At 42.5% G+C, this 19,051-nt stretch overlaps 1 protein-coding gene across 2 annotated transcripts in view; it reads left to right on the top strand.

The window, feature by feature from the left end:
- The window catches only part of PTPRB (protein tyrosine phosphatase receptor type B), an 89,020-nt gene that overhangs the window by 9,161 nt on the left and 60,808 nt on the right, over positions 1-19,051 (top strand). Inside the window, exons 3-4 of one of the 2 annotated variants that reach the window (XM_032803812.2) lie at positions 10,230-10,471; positions 17,369-17,645. In XM_032803812.2, the coding sequence (XP_032659703.1) occupies positions 10,230-10,471; positions 17,369-17,645 (519 nt within the window). Of the gene's footprint in view, positions 1-10,229; positions 10,472-16,520; positions 17,003-17,368; positions 17,646-19,051 lie in introns of those variants that run through there. The other variant, XM_032803813.2, reaches the window with a different exon arrangement.

The following is a 19,051-nucleotide window of genomic DNA, read 5'->3' as shown; positions in this document are numbered from 1 at the left end:
AGTGATCGATGGCTCCATGTCTAGTTGGCAGCCGGGATCAAGCAGAGTGCCCCAAGGGTCAGTCCCAGGGCCAGTTTTGTTCAATATCTTCATTAATGATCTGGAGAATGGCATGGATTGCACCCTCAGCAAGTTTGCAGATGACACTAAACTGGGAGGAGTGGTAGATACCCTGGAGGATAGCGATAGGATACAGAGGGACCTAGACAAATTAGAGGATTGGGCCAAAAGCAATCTGATGAGGTTCAACAAGGACAAGTACAGAGTCCAGCAATTAGGACAGAAGAACCCCATGCACTGCTACAGACTAAGGACCGAATGGCTAGGCAAGAGTTCTGCAGAAAAGGACCTCGGGGTTACAGTGGACGAGAAGCTGGATATGAGTCAACAGTGTGCCCTTGTTGCCAAGAAGGCTAATGGCATTTTGGGCTGTGTAAGCAGGAGCATTGCCAGCAGATCGAGGGCTGTGATAATTCCCCTCTATTCAGCATTGGTGAGGCCTCATCTGGTGTACTGTGTCCAGTTTTGGGCTCCACACTACATGAAGGATGTGGAAAAATTGGAAATAGTCCAGTGGAGGGCAACAAAAATGATTAGGGGGCTGGAGCACCTGACTTATGAGAAGAGACTGAGGGAACTGGGATTATTTAGTCTGCAGAAGAGAAGAATGAGGGGGGATTTGATAGCTGCTTTCAACTACCTGAAAGCGGGTTCCAAAGAGGATGGATCTAGTGGTAGCAGATGACAGAACAAGGAGTAATTGTCTCAAGTTGCAGTGGGGGAAGTTTAGGTTGGATATTAGGATAAACTTTTTCACTAGAAGGGTGGTGAAGCACTAGAATGGGTTACCTAGGAGGTGGTGGAATCTCATTCCTTAGAGGTTTTTAAGGCCTGGCTCGACAAAGCCCTGGCTGGGATGATTTAATTGGGGTTGGTCCTGCTTTGAGCAGGGGGTTGGACTAGATGACCTCCTGAGGTCTCTTCCAACTCTGATATTCTACGATTCTATGATTCAGGTATAGGCCCAGAATTTCATTGTCTTTTTTGTCTAAATCCTGTATGTATTTCTCCCACAGGAATAAATAAAACTTCAGTTATAGACCCAAGTGTAAAGACTTGGTTATAATTCCATGCTATAGTAATAGGAATCCAAGGATAAATGTGATATTTCAATTTTGTAAAAAGAAATGGTAACATCTTCACTGAAGTTTAGGCCCTTTATTTTGATGTGTTTTTCTAACTCACAACAAGCCACAAGCCACTGAAACACAGAAAAAGAGGTAACTGAGCACAAAACTGTGCTTGCTCACAAGAGGAAAATTTTGCAAGGTCTGAGCAGCCAAGAAAGCATAGAGAAGATAGAGAGGAGATGAACATGACTGCTGTGCTGCACATGTTGAAAATTAGTCATTGTTTTTAAGGTTCATAGATATGGACAAGAGAGACTGTCCCAACAAATTTTCAATCTTTAAATTTAATCGAATCTAACAAAATCATTGTACTTGAATGTCATCTAACAACTGCATTGTACTTGAGCATATACTGACAAACTCATGTCTGAGTCTATATTGACAAACAGAAGCATATCGGTTATTTCATGGGGGAGACCTTTAAAGACATAGTTGGGAGTTAGGTCTCCAACTCCCATTGACTTTCAGTGGGAGCTGGGCTTAGATATCCCTTGTGTCTTTGAAATATCTCCTCCTTCATGTCTTTCAATTCTACATTACATACAAGTTCTAACTAGAAAATCTATAAACACACTGTCTCTCCTGATCAAATGCAGTTCCCTGTGGAACCAGCAGTAGATATGCAAACTAAGTCCATTCTAATAGTTTAGACCACGGGTAGGCAGCCTATGGCACGCATGCCAAAGGCGGCACGCGAGCTGATTTTCAGTGGCACTCGCACTGCCTGGGTCTTGGCCACCAGTCTGGGGGACTCTGCATTTTAATTTAATTTAAAATGAAGCTTCTTAAACATTTTAAAAACCTTATTTACTTTACATACAACGATAGTTTAGCTATATATTATAGACTTATAGAAAGAGCCCTTCTAAAAACGTTAAAATGTATTAGTGGCACATGAAACCTTAAATTAGAGTCAATAAATGAAGACTCGGCATACCACTTCTGAAAGGTTGCCAACCCCTGGTTTAGACACTGTCTAAATGTTAACTTATTGCTAATAGATAGCAGAATAGAAGCAAAGGATATTACTTTGAATTCTATTTTTCTGTACACTGTGTTCATGGAATGAAAAGATACCAGAGGAGGATTTCATAAAATGCTGCTTCTTCCTGAAAAGTTGGCAGAATGAGGATTCTGACTGATAAGACACAGAAAGAGAATTGAACTAAGTACTCGGACTGAAAAGATAAGTAAAAGTGACCTAAACAGGGTGATTACCCAGGCACTGGGTGCACTCATTTAATGCAATCACCTTTGGTCTCAGAACCAGGTTTCAAACTAATAATGAGCAAACAGCAGAAGGGACTGAAATTGGAAAGTTTAGGAAAAACCTCCCTCCAAGGCTTAGGCTGCTCTCCAGACTTTTGGATTTATGCCCTTCCCTGTATGGAAGTACTTTCCACACACACATATGGGACCCTCCGCAACCAAGTTCCTCTTCATTCCCACCCATTCAACAGCCAGGCTTCTACCCTCAGTCACTTTCACCCAAGTCAAGGCCTACTGGCTTGTCCCTCCTCTAGTTATTATTGTCGTCGTCTTCTTCTCACAGCTTCCCTTTTTATTCCTTATTTCCCTTCTCCGAAACCATTCTCCCCTCACTTACACCAAAATAGTTTTTCTGGAAAAAAATCAATAGATATTCCATAATCAAGTTGTGTTTTTCTAGTTCAGTGCAATGAATTTAATGTTACTGCCATATAAAAAGCCTCGTGTGAAATCACTCCTTAACCCATAGAACAGACAGTGAGCATGCAAGTTGCCCTCCTCAAACTATTTGGTCAATATGTCACAACCATGTCTCTTAGAACTAAGATTTAGTTCATTTGCTAGTTGATCTCCCTGCTGAGACTGCAGACAAAGGTGCCAATTGCTGACAAATATACTAGTAATTTCTGTGATGTGGCTATTTGCCCAGAAGGAACTGAAGTGGGACCATCAATTCATTTCCCATAAGCCTCTGAAGAGCATCTGTGTGGTACTGCCTTTTTGTTACTACTGACTGGTCTAATTGTAACGAATCTCTTAGAAGTGAAAAACTCACACAGCCTACTCCCATCTAATAAATGATGAGTTAAAATGTAAATTCTCAATTGTAAATCCAGCAATTAACAATATCATCTATATCGGTTGGCCTAGTAATCTAGCACTGATATGGCTCTTGAGTGCAACTGGAACTTTATCCTCTGCACAGCTGTTAAATGGTGGGAGCACCATGGAGGCTGCACTATCAGCCCTAGCAGAAAGGATCACTTTGTGTTGTTCCACTAAAAACCCTCTGATCTATTCGCAGAGCAAAGGGAAGATTAAGGCCCAAATTCATCACCGCACTAGTGTTGAGCCCATCTCAGAGAGGCAAGAAAGAGACAAAGTGCCTCCCCTACCCTGGTACTGATATCTGTGACTGTCAGGGAATAACAATGGAAAGTCCTTGACACATTAGTTGAGAGACCAGGGACATAAACTCATCCAACACCACCCAAAGGAAAGAGCCCAGTAAGGTTCAGGAACAGGAAAGAGAGGACTGCAGGGACGCTTAGAGCCTGAAGAACTTCCTGGTGGAATAACAATATAGAGAAATTTCTTAACGATTTTTACAGGGTCGCCAGAGCAGCAGCTGGTATGCAGGGCCGCCCAGAAGCGGGGCAAGTAGGGCAATTTGCCCCAGGCCCCGCAGGGGCCCCCACGAGAATATATTATTCTATAATATTGCAACTTTTATTTTTATGGAAGGGGCCCCTGAAATTGCTTTGCCCCAGGCTCCCTGAATCATCTGGGCAGCCCTGCCAGTGCGACTGGCCCCAGGCCACTCCAGCAGCAGCTGGTGCAGCTGGCTGTGGAGCCACTCCAGCAGTGGCCAGTGTAGCTGTCCCCAGCACCACCTGAGCAGCTGGCCCCGGGGTCAGCTGCTCGGGCAGCACTGGGGTAAGCCACGTTGACTACTGCAGAAGTCTCAGAGGTCGCAGAAAGTCACAGAATCTGGAAAAAGAGGTAAACAGTGAGGTGGCAAAATTTGCAGATGATACAAAACTATTCAAGTAGTTAAGTCCCAGGCAGACTGCGAAGAGCTACAAAGAGATCTCTCAAAACTGTGTGACTGGCAACAAAACGGCAGATGAAATTCAGTGTCGATAAATGCAAAGTAATTGCACATTGGAAAACATAATCCCAACTATACATCTAAAATGATGAGGTCTAAATTAGCTGTTACCACTCAAGAAAGAGATCTTAGAGTCATTGTGGATAGTTCTCTGAAAAATACCCACTCAAGGTGCAATGGCAGTCAAAAAAGCAAACAGAATGTTGGGAATCATCAAGAAAGGGATAGATAATACAGAAAATATCATATTGACTCTATATAAGTCCATGATATGCCCACATTTTGAACACTAGGTGCAGATGGAGTTGCCCGATCTCAAAAAAGATATACTGGAATTGGAAAAGGTTCAGAAAAGGGAAACAAAAATGATGAGGGGTACGGAACAGCTTCCGTATAAGGAGAGATTAATAAGATTGGGACTTTTCAGTTTGGAAAATAGATAACTGATGGGGGATATAATAGAGGCCGATAAAATCATGACTGGCATGGAGAAAGTAAATTAGGAAGTGTTATTTACTCCTTCTCATAACAAAAGAATTAGGGGTCACCCAATGAAATTAATGGGCAGCAGGTTTAAAACAAACAAAACAAAGTATTTCTTCACACAGTGCACAGTCAACCTGTGGAACTCTTTGCCAGAGGATGTTGTAAAGGCCAAGACTATAACAGGGCTAAAAAAGAACTAGATATATTTATGGAGAGTAGGTCCATCAATGACTATTTGCCAGAATAGGCAGGGCTGGTGTCCTTAGCCTCTGTTTGCCAGAAGTTAGGAATGGGTGACAGGGGATGGCTCACTTGGTGATTACCTGTTCTTTTCATTCCCTCTGGGGCACCTGGCATTGGCCACTGTTGGAAGACAGGATACTGGGCTAGATGGACCTTTGGTCTGACCCAGTATGGCCGTTCTTATGTTCTTAATCTCTTGGGTCTGTGGAAATAGACTGGAAGCAGGTTTCACATTAGATATCTGGAACGTCCTGCTTCCATTGGCATTGGAACCACCACAAGAACTGGCTCTCTTGGGGCTACTACAGAATTTCCAAAACTAGTAAGTGTAAGGAAACATGGGTTTAAGGTGAAGTTTGGGGGCATTCTTGTTTTTATCTGAACCAGTTCAACTTCCCCCTATAAATGCATGGGATACAAAAATTTCTTCAAGGATAAACCCTGCACTGCAAAGTCTCAGATGAGGAAGACATTTTTCTAAGGTACAATCCATTTTTTTAACTTTTATGGAACTACACAGAGAAGCCTTTAAAAACATACCATTTGTCAGTTTCTGCTACTCTTCTATATTCTTACCTACAACAAAAGACGGAGCCTGATTTTAAAAAACGGCATCCATTTTTGCAGGCTACCTACAAGTCAAGTAGTTAGATATCTAAATCCAACATTCATTTTTCCTGAAAAACATACAGACCCTTTTAAAACATTGCCCTTCTATTTTAAATAATTGCTTAGGACCAATTTTCTAAAATAGCTTCCCTTAAATTCCATAACAGGTGTCTGATTCATGCACATTTCAGTTATAATTCAACATCAGTTATTTTAAAGTGTTTCTGCTTACCCCTGGTAGCCAATGTTACAAGATTTGAGAAGTTCCAAAAAGATGTGCCAGACCAACTTGGCTGAGTATTTAGTAGTCATGACAGGATACTAGTACTTGGCAACTAAATCAGCAATATATTTTTGCACTGCACACTACCAGCATATTCCCAAAACTGATGGATTTCACATTCTTCTAAATGGCCTTATTTTGCTTAGGTGGCAAAAGAGGAATGTGTATATGTAGTTGGCAAGATAGCTCTAATGTGTGCCTTTTCATAACGTTCTCTCATGCTCTGTTCACTGAAGGTTGCAGTATGTTTACATGCAGTATGTCATTCAGCCACTAGAGGTCACCTTTAAAAAATTACTCCTTGTTGGCCTAATTGTTCCCATTGAAGTCAGTGAGAGTTTTTCCATTGATTTCAATGGGAGAAATTAGAACAATGCTGAACACTTTTCAAAAGCCTACCCATAGAGGTCTCTGTGTGCTGTATAGATTTCTAAGCAGGTGGGTACTCCCTGGTCAAAAAGAGATACAACGCCGGAACTCAAGCTGTGTGGACATCTGTTTGTGTCTACAATGGGTAGTTTTCTTTAATAAATACCTTCTGTTTAAGATGGACCAGGAATCCTTATATCAGGACAGTGGTGCTGCTCCCTTGGAAAAATAATATTAGGTCTGATTCTGCTTTTATTGAAGTTAATGCAAAGCTACCATCAATTTCAATGTGAGGTAGAGCAGGTCTATATTGAGCAGCACTCCTGAAAATAGAACAAGACACTTATTTATATAGTGAAAGGTAACTGACTGGCTCCTGTGGTCAATCTTACATTGACTAGAAGGATTCTTTGGCTAGAAACCCACAGTAGTACTGACCTTGACCTCCACATGTACAGCACGACTATCATTTGTGTGATTCTGTGTTCAATTTAACTTCTTGCTGAGGTGAGGGAGTGTTTCAGTGAAACACCTGCTCTACAGACTGTTCTGACAGACTGTCTATCAATTTATGTCTCCTCTGCATGGTAGCAGCTACTAGCCACCTGACTGCTGAACGCTGTATGTGTGGTTCTAGTGTCAGGACCTGCCCTTTTATGGAGTTGAAGCTTCCCTAAAACCCAGCTGGCAATGCAATACAAACCATTTCCTGCTGCAATCATTGCTATCTAGCTGTACGTAACTTGGCTGAGGCCAAGGTTTTCAAGAAGGAGTGCTTAAAGTTCGGCTTCTAAATCCATATTTAGGCACCAAATCAAGTGGCCTGATTTTCAAAAGTTCTGCTGAGCATGTGGTATCTCCCATTGTCTTTAAGCAACCCTTCTGCCCGCTAGTCTAGTCTTTGGTGTAACTCAGAGACGTTTCAGAGACATGCTATGTTTCTATGGCCCCAAGGGGCCCTCCTTGCAACTGAGGACAGTGGGAGCACAGTGATGCTCTAGCAACACCCTCTCTCCCCCCTCTGGTTAAAGCTGTGCCGTGTAGAGCAACTACATGTGCTCCACACACTCACCAGGGGATTCTCCAGACACCCTATAAAAACAGCATCCAAGCTGTTCTGCGGCACTGGAGCAGACTTTAGCTTAAATGCTGCTCTCCCAGTTACATCAGCAATTTCAGTGGAGTTAATCCAGCCTTATACCAGTGTAAGAGAGAGCAGAGTTAGACCTGCAGTACTGGCCTTAGCACCTAGATTTTGTAAAATATTTGATCAACATTTTTGTGATTTAATAGAGACTCAGAAATTTTTGTTCAGAGAAGAGCAAAATTAGATCAAAAAGGGGAAATGCACAGTATGGTTATATATTCATCTGAAAAATACCTCTGAAAGGGCTCAGAAGATACATGCTGGGCTAACATACTGTGTTGTTCGGACAAGGAAACACGTTCATTAAAGTGTAACTTGCAAAAACATATGTCTTGTATATTTGGATTATATTCCTGGATGTAAATAAGAGCAGGCAAAATTTCAGTTTATCAGTAGCATTAAATAGGCAAGTTGACATATGAGAAAAGTTATATTCATTTTAGGATGAAAGTTCACCAACTCATCCTTTTGGTAGAGGAGTAATCATAGGTTGGCATGCTAAGACTTCATAATTACATGCTGAGTAATCATACTGGAAGTTTTCTGCTACATCCAACCCAGTCATTAAATTTTTTTAGAAGGCCTGTGAGCTAAAATTGTTCTAACTGGCAACCAACGCAGTGGTGCAGCACCAAAACAAAGTTCTGGCACATGCAAGACCCTGCTTCAAAGACAGGCAAAGTATCATAGGCTTTAGGCTAGTAAAGGCTAGACATGGTGGTTCAGTTCTCTGGGAGAAGACAGTGAGCAGGTCCAAGTGCCCAGCCTAAATGTGGTGCTCCCAGATGGAGAGTCCACCACAGATTGAACCCTGCCCTACTGGCCACAGAGAAAGGAGACTAAATACATATCAGTGGGGAGGAAGAGACATGAAAATGTGGAGGAAAAATGTGCAGTAAAATCTTTCCTGCACTCTAATTGCAACTTTGGCATTCTCTTAAGGGATACGTGACTAAAAACACAAACCAGTGGTACAAATTTGCAGACGATTCAGCTAACTCATATAATTGTTATCAGAACCTTGAAAAGACAGCAACCAGGGGTAGTTTGCTCTCTGGACAGAACTGGTATAATAGTACACATGGAAATGTTTTAAATGATCATCAAATCTTCGAAATGTGAAGTTGGAAAGGACCTTGAGAGGTCATCAAGTCCAGCCCCCTGCACTGAAGCAGAATCAAGAAAACCTAGACCATCCCTGACAGGTGTTTGTCCAACCTGTTCTTAAAAACCTCCAGTGATGGGAATTCCACAACATCCCTTTAAAGCCTATCTCAGATCTTAACTAACCTTAGAGTTAGAAATTTTTTCCTAATATCAAACCTAAATCTCCCTTGATACAGACCAATTGATCAGTGTCCTCTTTGTAACAGTCCTTAACATACATGTAGAATGTTATCAGGTCCCCCCTCAGTCTTCTTTTCTGAAAACTAAACAAGCCCAGTTTTTTTAACCTTTCCTCAGAGGTCAGGTTTTCTAACCTTTTTGTTACTCTGCTCTGGCATGTCTCCAATTTGTCCACATCTTTCCTAAAGTATGCTGCCCAGAACTGGACACAGTACTCCAGCCAGAGCTGTCCTGTCCATAGGATGGACCGGGGCAACTGCCCCAAGCCCCGCACTTTGGGGGGGCCCTGAGCTTCAGGGGGATATGGGGTCCAGGGCAGCCTGGGGAGATAGCAAGGGGGCTGTTGCCAGCAGCAACAAGCGACCTGACCCCAGTCCGCCCTGCCCTGCCGGCTCTCAGTATCGCTGGGGGAGGGGGCAGAAGCAGAAAATAGTGGAGTGGGAGCTTGGGGGAAGGGATGGAATGGGGGTGGGGCGGAGAAGGGGCAGGAAGAGGCGCAGCGGGGGCTTGGGTGAAGGGGTGGAGTGGGGGCAGGGCCTGGGGTGGATTGCCCCAGGCCCCACACCCACCTATGGATGGCCCTGAAGCCTCTCCAGTTCTGAGTAGAGCAGGACAATTGCTTCCCATGTCTTACAAATAACACTCCTGTTAATACACCCCAGAATGACCTCAGCCTTTTTTGCAACTGCATCACATTGTTGGCTCATGTTCAATTTTTGATCCACCATCACCCCCAGATCCTTTTCACTAGTACTACCACCTAGTCCGTTATTCCCCATTTTGTAGTTGTGCATTTGATTTTTCTTTAGTAAGGGAAGTATTTTGCACTTATCTTTAGTTATTTTCAATTTGTCTAAATCAGAACAGTTCTCCAATTTGTCAAGGTTGTTTTGAATTCTTTGATCTACTATTTCCAAACAAGAATTAAAAGTTAAATGCAAGCATCACACATGTGACACAGAGGGCCAGATTTAGACAGCATTTACACTAAAGTAACTCCATTAGCTTGAATGATGTCCTGCTGCATTTACACCCTGTAAACGAGATTGGACTCTAGCCTGGAATGTTATGCAAATAACTATTTTCCCCTAGGAAACTGGAATCTTTTCATATCCAATAGATTCAAATAAGTGCAAAATTCTGTGAGCTATATCATGCCATCAATATTAAAGCACTATCCCCCTCTTCAAAGTCAATGGGGAATTTTGCTTAAAATTGATGATTTTAATGATCCAGTAATTTTATTTTACTATGGTTTTCACAAATATTCTGATTGTGTAAGAGAAAGGTCTATAAAACCTCTGTTTCCACTGAAAATAAAAGGCTACAGAACTGACAGGTACACTTCAACTAAACTACTTACAGTATAACAGGTCCCAGGGTCTTTATCATTGAAAGAACGGATGATGAGCAAATATGAAGCTAATTTTAGTTATTGTCCTTTATTCATTTTAGATCCGCATTGGATTTTCTGCATCTTGGAGAACAGTAGAAGTACTTCCTCACTCTTTAATGCTATTACATCTACTCCTGGGAATTTCCTTAGGAGTAGCACAGAGATCGTCATCAGAAATATTACAGACAACTACAGTAAAAACATTAATGAAAAACCCCATCTGAACCTGAAGTTGTCTGAAGTAAAAGAGAAATCCTGGATTCCAACAACTACCCATCATTACTTCAGTACCACAGAAGAGGTAAGGCAGACAAGTTAATTGGAATATACTGGACCTGGTTTTCAGTCATTCTGTCTCTGTGTCAAATGCATTGAGAAGAATCTTGAAAATGCAAGGGGACATATTCAGAGTAAGTGCATCCCAAATGAGCGGGCAAAGGCCAGGATGCTATTTCTGTTTTTCCAACTGGCATGCTGTGTCAACTGTTGTTCCATCTCTATTGAAAAGAGAAGTGCTATTCCAACCTTATGAGTCTGATTTTCAGCTGTTTCGCAGGTGCGAGTAATTCCTATGTGCAATTTAGGTAGTTTGGTTAAATACATGGTTTGCAAGTATAAGCGGGTGATGTCTGAATGACTTAAATAATTGTGAGCTGGATTCAGCCTGGCTCTTATATTGGGGATATGCAGTGTGGAGACAGTGCAATGAGCTTTTTCACTGCCATCTTGCATAAGGGTCAAGGAAAACTACAAGCCCTGCACTCAGGGAACCACAGAGGTTGTTCTCTCCTTGTTTCACTTAGGGTGCACTCACCCACAGAGAGAGGGCAGAGATGGGAAGGAGGCAGACTTTGCCTGCTATTATGCATAGGCCAGAAAAAACAGCAAAGAGTACTAAGTTGCATCCTGGAAAATGATGTAGCGGTGTACATGCAGACTCTATAGGATGCCTTCCAGCATTCTCTCTGTGTGCATCTCTGCAAGGTAGAGTCAAGCACTGTGGGAGAAAAACTGCACCCTCCGTTTTTTGCACGTGCCATGTGTGGATGCAAAAACACAGATAATCTGTAAAAATCTGGCTATACGCAGGCAGTAAGGTTTAAAGAATGTGATACGTAATTTGTTTTATCACTGCTACAGATATACTGATGTTTCAAATCCCCTCAATTCCACGTTGCTTCTATTGCCATGGGGTATTTTCTGTGCTAAAAAGTTGGAATAAGCAAATAAAAGTGTTTAGTTGTTACTTTAGGTGACAGCATTACTTTGGATGAGACTGGGAAATGTGCTTTGTATCTGCCCAGTTTTGTGTGTATTCCAGTAGAACTAACTAGCATGCAGCTGTTTGGAGTGCTCTATAACAGTTTTCTGTTTATTCAATGGTCTTCACTGTATCAGTGAAATTCACCCTGGCTCAGTGGGCCTGCCCAAGGACATCAGCGCCACCTAGGCTTTGCTCGGGGGAGGGCTGAATGGATAGATTGTGGACGGAAGCAAGGTCTCCACACAGGGTGACCAGACAGCAAGTGTGAAAAATTGGGATGGGGGGGGGGGGTAATAGGAGTCTATATAAGAAAAAGACCCCAAAATTGGGACTGTCCCTATAAAATCAGGACATCTGGTCAGCCTACCTCCACATCCCTGGTTTGTACCCATTCTGCATGAGCTAGTGTGGAGAGCAGCGCTGGAGGTAGACAGGGAGCAATGTGACCCAGGATTAGGCAGATCCAGAATCTGAACACCCTGCACAAAAGGTACAGAGAGGCTGTAGTTGCTATGCCAGCACATAGGCTGAAGCAACTGCAGCAAGAGCTGAGGGTGCTGAGCTGAGGGTGGATTTTGCATTGCATCCAAGTATGATTTGATATTTCAGGCTTCGTGCAAGTGATTTAGATATTACCTTATATGATTTACATTCAAAGTACATCAGGCTAGCTCTCTCACACACACCGTTAAGGTACATGCACCCCCTACTAGAATGCTAAGGGCCTACTGGTAGTTTTCCTCTGAATGGATATTTTACACAATATCTTCTGTTGTTAATAGCAAACTTACACTCTGCCTCCCCACACTGCCACAAAGTACCCCATCAAAGTTTTGGAAAAATCAGGCTACATCATGATCTAGTGAACTTGGAATTCCTAAATTACAGTCCTGCTTTTGCCACTGATTCACATCAGTGGACATCAGGAAATCACAGAAGTCAAATTTTTCAAGCCTCGATGCCTAAAATGAAGCATGTAAATCTATAGTAAGCATTTACATAAAAGTGATCTAATTTTTGGAAGTATTGAGCACCTGCAGATGTCAGCAACATCAAGCCATTTTAATTTAGGTGCTTCACTTTAGTCATACAAGTTTAACATTTTTGTCCTTAAATTACTAGTCTTTCAGTTTCCCTGTCTGTAAAATGGGGTTAAAACATGTATTTGTCCACTTGCCATGGGTGTTTAAAGGATTGTATGTTTGCTCAATGCTTTGAAAATAGAAAGAGCTATGTAAGTACGTAGTATCATTGTTAGGAACACAATGCTGTCTGTGACCAGTACCAACACAGGCCAGTCTCCATGGCTTACAGAATAAAAGCCTTGATGTTGTTTGACTGTGAACAAACCCATTTTGGGGGGACAATGGTGGCACTTGAATAAAACAAAATGTTTAGTTTAGAACAGCTTTGGGCTGCAAGTAAATCTGCAGCTTGCACTTTCAAAGCTGTGACAAAAGCTATGCAAAGCCCATTTCCTTCTGATTAAAAAGAAAGACAGAGAGCACAGTTGGTGTTAAAAAAAAAAAAAAGGCAGGAAACCTTGGGAAAGTGTCTGAAAAAGACTGGAGCCTGCTATTAGACACACGTCCGGGCACTCCCAAAACTCACTTCCAGCTTTTTAAACAAAAAAAAATAATTCTTGGCTGAGCAGACTGATTCGGTAACTGCTAAAGGCTGTGCTTACTGATTTAATAAGAGTGTGTTTGTTCAGTACCAACTTAGAATTATTTGGTACTATGCTGTTTATTCTGTTAAAATATAGTACCATCCATGACCTATCCTATCCCTTATTCCAGTGCTGGAATAGACATCTCTGGAAATCCTTACCCTTGAGCGTCACTGTCCTTTGCAATATACAGAAGGATTCCTCGAAGTCCACAAACCTATACTTATTTTCCAATGGAAACACAGGAAGGGTGAAGCTTTTAAAGCCTTTTCGATTGCAAGAGTAAAAATCAATCACTCACTCAATCAAAAAAAGAACTGCTTCTCAGTTTAAGGACAACACAGAAAAAGCAGTAGCATCCTCTTACTTGTGAATCTCCCAGGATGAAATTTGAAATTTGGCTCTCTTTTGCTATATAGCACAATACAATTGAATTATTCTGGTTGGAAACAACCTCTTCAGGAGAATTTAATCCTTTTAGGTGAAATACAACATTTGGTTGAAGCTATGAAGCTTCCCCTGATTTCATTCAGACCAAATAGTAAAGGAAAGGCAATTGGGCTAATTGTCTAGAAACGTACCTGCAAATTTGAACAAAAAAAGTTTGCCATGTTCCTCAGACACAGATTTTTCTTCTTTCGTGCCAAATGTATATTTAGTTTATGTATTTTTAAAGTACATATTTGTTATAATTTAAGATTCTGAACATGTTGGATTTACAGAAGTACTTATGTTTGATATACACAAGTTAAAAAAAGACAGGTGCTTTTAAACATGCACATGTTGAAATAGGGAGCTATATATTTTTTTCTTTTCAGATATGCAATGCCTATAGGTCTCTGAAGATTGCTGTTCCCTGGTATGGTGACAATATTGATAATGTTTTGTCCTTCTTGAAAGCACTATCTCCTCACTGTTTCTAAAAATGATCTTGTAATATCAGGAGTACTTGTGGCACCTTAGAGACTAACATGTTTATTTGAGTGTAAGCTTTTGTGGGCTACAGCCCACTTCATCAGATGAAGCTTATACTCAAATAGATTTGTTAGTCCCTAAGGTGCCACAAGTACTCCTGTTCTTTTTGTGGATACAGACTAACACAGCTGCTACTCTGAAACTTATAATATCAGAAAGTCTGAGTGACTAGTGCAGAAACAGACATCAGTCAAATTGATTTTAACAAGGTACCTTGATCATTTCAGATCTACATTTATTTTGGTCTAACACACATGCTGCCTATTACCTATCACACTGTTTATCACTTTAGAATAGTATCAGAGGGGTAGCCGTGTTAGTCTGGATCTGCAAAAGCAGCAAAGAATCCTGTGGCACCTTATACACTAACAGACGTATTGGAGCATGAGCTTTCGTGGGAGGCATGTCACCAACGAAGTGGGTATTCACCCACGAAAGCTCATGCTCCAATACGTCTGTTAGCCTATAAGATGCTACAGGATTCTTTGCCACTTTAGAATAGCTCTTTGGGGCAGAGACCATCATTTTGTACCGTGTTTGTTCAGTGCCTAGCACCATAGGGTCCTGGTCAGTGACTGGGGTTACTAGCACTACCATAATACAAATAGTAAATAAAAGCAATACTAATGTTATCACTACAGCTTATGAATCACAAAGTTGTGGTTACAGAAAAATTGTAGACATGGCACTGAAATTGATCCAGCATGATCTCATGTTTGGGTTGCTGCTCAATTTATTGTTTATGTCCCTCATTTTGAGCCAGCTTCTGCCACATTTGTTGCAATGGGACTATATGCAGAATAACGTGTTAATCGTAATACTGAGCTTTGCATCAGTGGGCTCCTGCACATGGTCCCACTGAAATCAATGGAGCTTTGCACAGGTGTGGGAATCCACACTCAGAAAGCTCAATGTGGGCTCAGAGACCAAGATACTATTCAGCACAAGTAAAACGGATAGAAGTTTGGCCTTTTCACACTGTTGGATCTTGCTTATCAGACCAATCATTTATTTCTAACAATAGACAGAAATATCCAGCACCCTCCCCACCTTCCTCCAAGATGGTTAACAAACATAGCCATTTTTAACTCAAGGCATTTTTTCATGTCAGTGCCCACAGAAGAAAATGTAACAATGCTGCTGACAAACTTGCTTAATTTTGATTATGAAAGTTAAAACCCTTGTACATTATATAGTACTGAAAATGCAGAAATATAATATATCCTGTTTAAAGGGGGGGGGAATCCTACCCTTCTTCTCTATTCAGCTCCAAATGTACCCAATCTGCTTCTAGATTGTTATCTATCCTGTTGCTGTAAAAGCAGCAAAGAGTCTTGTGGCATCTTATAGACTAACAGAGGTATTGGAGCATGAGCTTTCATCGGTGAATACCCACTTCATCAGATCCAACGAACTGGATATTCACCCACCAAAGCTCATGCTCCAATACATCTGTTAGTCTATAAGGTGCCACAGGACTCTTTGCTGCTTTTACAGATCCAGACTAACACAGCTACCCCTCTGATACTATCCTGATACTGAAGGTGTGAAACAATTCTAGGCACACTCCCCCACCCCCACCCCTTGTTTGCTATGGCTTGAAATGTAAATAAAAGGAAATGGGAGTAAATAGGAGAAGTGGTGGGTTCTGCTGTTGCTTCTGCTTCTTTAGTATATGAAATTCATTTTCTTTGTTCCCTGAGAATCCGGAGACTTTCTTGCTTTCTGTGGTGTGTATTTTTAGTTTCAGAGCTATTCAGGGACTGGGAAGGAGATTGTTTCAAGGACAAAAGTTGAGGGTGGGGGGAAGCGGAGATAACTTGGCCCTCTTTGATGTATTGGTTACTCCTCCATCCATGGAGTTGTGGAGAAATTAAATACCAGGGCATACAAAGCCTTACATTATGTTTTGTGTCCTTACAGGTAGAGATTAGACTGGTGTGACTATGATAGAAAAATAAGGAATGAGTATGTTGGCGGCTGGGTATTTAATCTTAGGCACTGCTGAAATTACACTGTGGGGCAGAGAGAGAATGAAGGAGGCGCTGAAACACTTAGCCAGAACATAGCACTAGCCAGATGATGACTTTGCAGAGGCACCACCAGTCGCTAGACAGATGGAAAAGGAGGTTTGGAACCAATCTGTGGAAAGCCCAGGTTGGCAAAGGCTGGAGAGGAGTCAACTGGATGGGACCCGGGGTGAGGCAAGCGTGAAAGGAGACGGTTTACACAAGAGATTCCGCTAGGTGTGGGGAGGGGGGAGAAGCCCAGGGCAATCGGCATCTGGCTCGCTGCGGAGTCAGAAATAGCCCTGGGATGGGAGAGGAGCCCGGGAGGAAGATCGGAAGGAAGCGGGCCGGGGGGAGGAGAGGAAAGTGAAGGAGGAGAGCGAGAGGCGCTGAGCCTAGGTCCAGGAGGAAGGAGCGGAGGAAAGTGAAAGTCTTGGAGAAGGCTGAGGGGGCACAAGGGGCAGCCTAGCCTGGGCGCCCTGCCGGCCGTAGACATTGGCTCCTGCCCCACCCCCATTGTGCCTCCGGAGAGGGACGCGAGGAAATTGCCTTTTGATTGCGGAAGTCGGCGGCCAGGACTGAGGCAGAGTCAGCCGGGGTCAGCATGGCAGCGTGGGAAGTGCTGCGGCGAGCTGCCTCCTCCTCCTCTCGGAGCCTGCAGCCGGCCGCGGGCAGCCCCTGCGCACCCCCTGCCCGAAGGAAACCTCAGGGAGCCCGGGGCCCCCCCTGAGCGCATGCAACAAGTGCCCTGCACCGGCCGGGGGGAGGGGGGCTCGACCCAGGACCCATTTTTGGCAACTTCGTTTCTTTATCCTCCCCACCCCCACTACGAGGATTATTGCAAATAAAACACTGGTGGCAATGCTGCGCTCGGCAGCTGGGGTCTCCTTGTGGCTGGTGCTGGCCCTCATCAAGGTGAGCTGCCAGGAGGGGGAAGGGGCGCCACGGGGGGACCCACAGTCTCCCCGATCATTTCAACTTCATTAAGTCCATCCCAGAGCAACTCACCTGCAGCCCCCTTTCCTGCTGCTCAGAGACTCCCCTCTGCCCCCTGCCACTCGCACACCTCTCCCCAGGTGAATTTCCACCGCCGCCTTCATTATTAGCACCCCCCCAAACCAGGGGCAGGGGTGCAATGTCTCCTTTCCTTGACTCACTTTGCAAGTCTCCCCATCTGGTGAGCGACCCCAGTGGCCCCAAGACCGACTCAGGGAATCAGGTGAGTGCTGCAGAAGTCAAGGCACGTTGTGGCTAATCAGCGGTCTGTGTTGTCCTCTCCAGAAGGGGCATGGGGAGCCTGTGAAATGCGCCATCAACCTGACGGAGTGGAGGGTTTCCAGCCAGTCTGTCTATCTCAAATGGAGCAGTTTGGGGAATCTCTGCAACTTCACCCTGACGTGCAGCTCTGACAACGTCTCGCACACAAAGTGTCATCCCGTCCAGAAGACTAACGAATCCTACGAGTGCAGCTACAACGGCTTAGAAGCAGGGACTTTGTATCATCTCAGGATTTTCTCTCTCTCTGACACAGAAACGAGCAACATCTCCTTGCAGACAGGTAAGGGCGACAGGTGCAGAAGTACTGCAAACTTTTTTTTTTTTTGGCAGCGTAGGAAAGCGGGTTTGAGGTGGTTTGTTCCTCCCACCCCCTTATTTCGAAGCTGATTTTCCTGACCTTGCTTTGATGATGGAAAATAGAAGGCAGATGATGTCTCAAAGGGTTATTGACGCTATTTCCAAAGGCACTTTAAATCTATATAGTTTGCAGCAGGCTGGCTGTAGAATTCCCATGCCTTAACTCCTTCCCAGTTGCTGTCAGTAAGTGCTGCTGAAAAGTAGCACTCTAGGATTGAAGCGAGATTTTACTGTGAATAGTCTAGATTTGTTTAAAGGGTTTATTTTGTTAACAAATAGATTTCAAACTATTATACAAAACAGAAGATCTATTTTGAAATAGCAGCATAAAGCATGCTTTATGCTCTTCAAAGACGTTACAGATTCTCTGTTCATAGCATATTTGCTTGCATTTAAAACACAACTATTCCATTATAAACCAACTGAACCTATCAAGAGTGGGTAATTGACTGTCTTACTCTGCATAACTTTATTGGAAATAAGTTTGACCAATTTCAGCCCATGAAACTGATAGGTAGCTGTTCAAAGCTAATACCTTTTCCTAAAATAAAACTGCTTGTGATTATGGTTAAAATTAAAATGTATATACATTTCCTGCAAATACAAATCATGGGAATACATGTGGTATTACATAAGGACCAGTTGTTCTCAATAGGTTTATTGTATTGGAAACAATTGTCTATAAATATACGCAAATATTTTCTATCTATATTCTCCAAATGCAAATACAATGCAAATACATGGGTTTCCTAAGCACAAACAATTTATAGCTTTAAAACAAAGAACTGCACGAACTATTGACTTCAGTGGGAGAAAGATTGGACCCTTTCTTACATATACTGATGTTTTAATTTCATATATTTTTTTAAAGCTGCTGAAATATAATATTGCACAGCCTTCTGCTAGTTGCTAATACAGGACTCAAACCAGAGCTGTTAAAAAAATGTAAATGGGTCTATGATCTGATGCCTCCCTTTATCCTTTCCCGAAATTTTAGCTGTAGAGAGGCACTGCAATTTTTATATGTAGTCTTTGTTTATGTCTGAAGGTGATAGTAGATGAATACTTAGATGTGACCCTCTCTAATCCTCATTGCTTTATATCACAATTACTGTGCCTCTTCTCCAAATAATGTTAACTAACCTCAGTTAACTGGCAATCAATTAACTCAAGGTAAAACAATCTAGTGTAGTCAAATCCAGTGTGATAGGCATATATTCAACACTAGAAATATTTTTAGTATGGCTCGGTAGAACTAATAGTTTCCACAGTAACAGAAATTTAAATCTATATCATGCATTGCTCCAACTGTTTTTAATATTGATGAGT

This window comes from Chelonoidis abingdonii, chromosome 1 (assembly GCF_003597395.2).
Source record: "Chelonoidis abingdonii isolate Lonesome George chromosome 1, CheloAbing_2.0, whole genome shotgun sequence".
Taxonomy (NCBI): Eukaryota; Metazoa; Chordata; order Testudines; family Testudinidae; genus Chelonoidis; species Chelonoidis abingdonii.
The sequence above is the reverse complement of the archived record's forward strand: the minus strand, read 5'-3'. Positions and strand labels throughout refer to the sequence as shown.